Source organism: Frankliniella occidentalis, unplaced genomic scaffold, assembly GCF_000697945.3.
Source record: "Frankliniella occidentalis isolate FOCC.00 unplaced genomic scaffold, Focc_3.1 Scaffold97, whole genome shotgun sequence".
Classification (NCBI taxonomy): Eukaryota; Metazoa; Arthropoda; class Insecta; order Thysanoptera; family Thripidae; genus Frankliniella; species Frankliniella occidentalis.
In genome coordinates, this window is record NW_026267226.1 from 887,002 (window position 1) to 891,366 (window position 4,365).

The window sequence follows — 4,365 nt, forward strand, 5'->3', positions numbered from 1 at the left end:
CCCGCACCCCTCCCCCGGAGTAACTTTGTAAAGAGAAGGACAAAATAAATGAAAGAGTGCCGTTCAGTGGGGTTGACACATTTGCATGTCATTAATGGACGTGGAGAGGAGGGGGGGCTGCGCAGTGCGCAGCGGGGGATCGCCTGATGAAACTTGTAAGGAGGAAAAGTAGGGGTGGGGGTGGGGGGAGAACTTCCCTTCATAGCAGCCAAAGCTAACCGCGGACCCGGCGGCAGCGAGGCGGGAGAGCTCTCGGATGCTCTCCACTCCAACTAATGAATGAACTCTGTGTTGGCGAGACTCGTCGTCTCTCGAGTCGCCGTCTCGTTGTCGTCGTTTGCTCTATGGAATGACTTTATTAGTAGGCTGTGACTCGGCGACAGATTGCTTACTTCGTGGGCGGTGCTGTATCGCTCTCTACACCTCGGTCGACCCCGTGAGGGTCATGAGGTTGTCGTGGTCGTCAATGTTTTTTTCTTTTTGTCGTCTTCTCCAGTTCGTAGTGATGGGCGGGACGCCCAAGCGCGTGGAACAGTTCGCCTACTACATCATGCAGGAGATCGGGCACAAGCTGCCGGCGGGCACCACCCTGCTCGACATCAGCCAGTACTCCTACCGCTACTCCATGTACAAAGTGGGACCCGTGCTCTCCATCAGCGTGAGTACCCGACGGCTACGTCGAGGAATTTTAGAGTCCGCGAAATTTTTACGGGAAAAATATATACTTTTCGAGAAAAAATCGGAAAAAAATTGAAATATTTCCAGAAAAATTTGAAAAAGACTTTGTCCTCCACCCGCAGCACGGCATGGGCATCCCCTCGGTCGGCATCCTGCTGCACGAGGTGATCAAGCTCATGTACCACGCACGCGTCAAGGACCCCATCTTCTTCCGCATCGGCACATGCGGCGGCATCGGCATCGAGGGCGGCACCGTCGTCATCTCGGAGGAGGCCGTCGACGGCATGCTGCGGCCCGTGCTGGAGCTGGTGGGTGGTGTACCTCCTCTTGTCCACGTGCCCATGGCCACTCGTGGCTTGGTAGTTCAATACTACGTGATTTTTAGGGGAGGGGATACAAATATTATGGGGTCCCAAAAATATCAGGACCACCATTGAAGTCCGTACACTGTAAGTTTCTTACAAAAACCTGCTCTTTGTTACGTACAAAGGATTTGGCACCTTTGTAATTTAAACAAACCCTTTGCAATACGAAGGGCTCGGCATCGTAATATGAAGAGGTGCTCTGTGTAATACGAAGCGGTGCACTTTGTAATACAAAGAAAATCCGTTTGTAATATGGTGGTTCCAGATCCTTTGTTCGTTACAAACCCAATCCTTCGTTAAGAGTAGCTTCTCTTTGTAAGGAACTAAGAGTGTATGACCCCATAATATTTGTAGCCCGGGGTACCAATTTCATTGGGTCTCTATGGTCCAATAATGATCCTGATCCTTTTAGGAACCCCGTAATATTTGTAACCGCCCCTAAAAAGCCACGTGGTATTGGAACGACCCCTAACAGCCTGCCTCTTTCTTCAGCCCGTGCTGGGTAAGCTGCACTCGCGACCCGCGCGCCTGGACAAGAAGCTGACGCGAGAGCTGAAGGCGCTGGCGAGCGCCGAGGACCCCTACGACACCATGATCGGCAAGACCATGTGCACGTACGACTTCTACGAAGGTAAGCAGCAGCCCGATCCTGGTCCCGCGTAGCGCGTGCTCCGAGGCGTTATCCCACCACTCACTCCTTTTACTCGCCACAGGCCAGGGAAGGCTGGACGGCGCGTTCTGCGACTACAGCGACGAGGACAAGATGGCGTTCCTGAACCGCGTGCACGAGTCGGGCGTCACTAACATCGAGATGGAGTCGCTCTCCTTCGCCGCGCTCACGCACCACGCTGGCATCAAGTCGGCCGTGGTCTGCGTCACGCTCGTCGACCGCCTCAAGGGAGACCAGGTGAGCTGAGTGGATCGTAGGATCGTAGACGGTCGAAGACGGGGCGGGCGGACACAAAATAATTACGACTTTGTAAACTGGTGGGGTCCACTATTTTCACGGTGCAATTGACTTGGGGCCGCAAATTTAGAACTGATCGAAAGCCACGAGGCCGAAAAGCCCATAGGCTGGTCCCATGTCATGTTGGCCCCAAAAGAGCCCGGATCACAATTAAGTTATACTGTAGTGCATGCAAGCGTTGCCTCCCGCAACGAGACGTAAGGCGCCGTGGTGCGAGACGATAGGCAAGCCCGCCCGGCACGACTGAATCCGGTACAGTATGACTGCGCGGGGTCTGCTGTGGGCCGCCCTGTAGGCAACGCTTCCCAGAGGAAATTTTATCATGGCAATCCAAATGGATTGGTCATCCCTCTGCTCAATTTAGAAGGATGAAATAAAGTGCCCCACCATTGTACAAATGACGTCCTGGTCGCCAGAGCTCACACTGTGTCCTGTGTCAGGTCCTGGCGCCCAAGGAGGTGCTGAACGAGTGGCAGGAACGCCCCCAGAAGCTCGTCTCGCGCTACATCAAGCGCTACCTGCAGATGAAGGGGCGCCTCTCTCTGGACGGCCACTGCGGCTCCATGTGCGTCAAGTCGCCGCGGCGCTTCAAGCTCGTGCAGCAGGAGTCCGAGCACGTCGACTAGGCGGTGTCGACGTCGCCGGGACATCGGGACGATATCGGGAAGGTCGATCGACGCCACCAGGGAGCGTTAACGCCGGCCGGCGGCACTGCGTCAATTTCAAAAAGCCGGCATCTTAATCAATTTATTTTATTTTTATTTTTTTCTTCAAAGAAAATTTCGTGTAGTACGCGTCATTGGGCTGGCAAAGGAAAGCAAAATTGTTTTTCTTTTTTTCCTGAGACTTAGGTCAATACCCGGCGTAGACTGGGGTTCCAGGGCGCCTCCTTGAAAATTATAGATCGCCACAGGTAGCGGATAAGCCGCGCTGCCCTGCCGTCGGCCCGGCCGCTCCGTATTTTAAAGTTATCTTTCTCATTATAGTGGCTTCTCCCATCATCGGTAATCTCCGGGTTTCTGTGACTTTTAACGCTACTTATGTGATTGTTTTGGCTTAATCCTATTCATGTTCTCTGTATATTGTATCTGTTCGCCTGATCGATTGTGAGAGTAAATGAAAATGTGCACTTGAGTGTATCAGCAGTGTGAAAGTACAGGATGTATGTGTGTTCAAATGTACGTGATTTCATTGTTATCGATTTATGTATTATACTACTGAAAATATTTATTATTAGTTTTGCTGTAGAAGTATTGAGTGCGATTGCATCAATGAACATGTATTGAAAGACATGGACAGTAGTTTTAATTGTAACTACAAGGATTCGGGTCTTGTCATTTTAAGAATCATTTCTGGCATTGATGCCTGATTTTTAAATTAGCAAGGCACATCTGGTGAGTTAAACATTCCATATAAAAAGGTTGTACTACAGCTGAAAAATTTAATCTCAGCTCCATTACCATTTGTTTGGACATATTCAGATTTATCTTTAAATAAATTGTTGAAATATTGTTACCATGATAAGTACTTAACTATGAATAATTAATCTCTTCATTCCAGTTCTCATTACCATATTGTTTACGAAGATAGCAGTATCATAATAAAGAAGGAGCTGCTTTTAGCGCTATCGCTAAACTCTACATATGTATGATTTTTAAAATTTATTGAGGGGTCAATTTGAAAACAGAATGCAGCCCAGAATTATTCTTTTTTAGTGTGAAGCTTCTTTTTGAGTATAAGTTAGGCGCTACGACAATATTAGAATAATTATTTGTGAAGTTGTATTACAGTTGTGGCCCTGTGCCAAAATAAAAGCACTCATTAATTGTTTGTACCGAGTGCCAGCAATTCATACTGTTTTTGTTTCAATGTAAATCGACTTGACGAATAACTTTTCTCAGGGGGAAATTCGTATTTGTCAATTAGCACACAGCACTTTCACTCTGCCTGTGGTCTTCCACAATTACCTATGACTTATTGGAAAGCTATCCTACAATGTATGAGTGTCAGATACACCTGTAGAACACGTCAATGACACACGTTCTTGCTTCGACTTACCCGGCCCCCTTATTTCTTACACCGTTTCCAGCTGCAGTATTTACTTTTAGTTGCTGGTATGTTGTGCTTCTTACCCTAGTAGCGCCAATGCGCGTACAATGCGCATTTTGGGCGCATTCATGTGCATTGTGCATTTTCAATGCGTGAAAAATGCGCGCATTAATGGGGGTGTTTAGCAATGCGCATTCACGAAGGCGCATTCCACCCGCAATAAATGCGCATTATGTATGCGCATTAATAATGCACCCTCAATGCGCATTTACGAAGTTGCATTTCACCCGCAATAAATGCGCATTA

The 4,365-nt window shown here is 48.5% G+C and overlaps 1 protein-coding gene across 1 annotated transcript in view; it reads left to right on the forward strand.

Annotated features, from left to right (window-relative positions):
• The window catches only part of LOC113205349 (uridine phosphorylase 1), a gene marked incomplete in the record, with an annotated part of 7,428 nt that extends 3,566 nt beyond the window's left edge, over positions 1–3,862 (forward strand). The window contains 5 exon segments of the mRNA XM_026420935.2: positions 504–658; positions 801–986; positions 1,536–1,674; positions 1,757–1,950; positions 2,451–3,862. Coding sequence (XP_026276720.2) covers positions 504–658; positions 801–986; positions 1,536–1,674; positions 1,757–1,950; positions 2,451–2,636 — 860 coding nt within the window.
• Between the last annotated feature and the right edge of the window lie 503 nt (positions 3,863–4,365).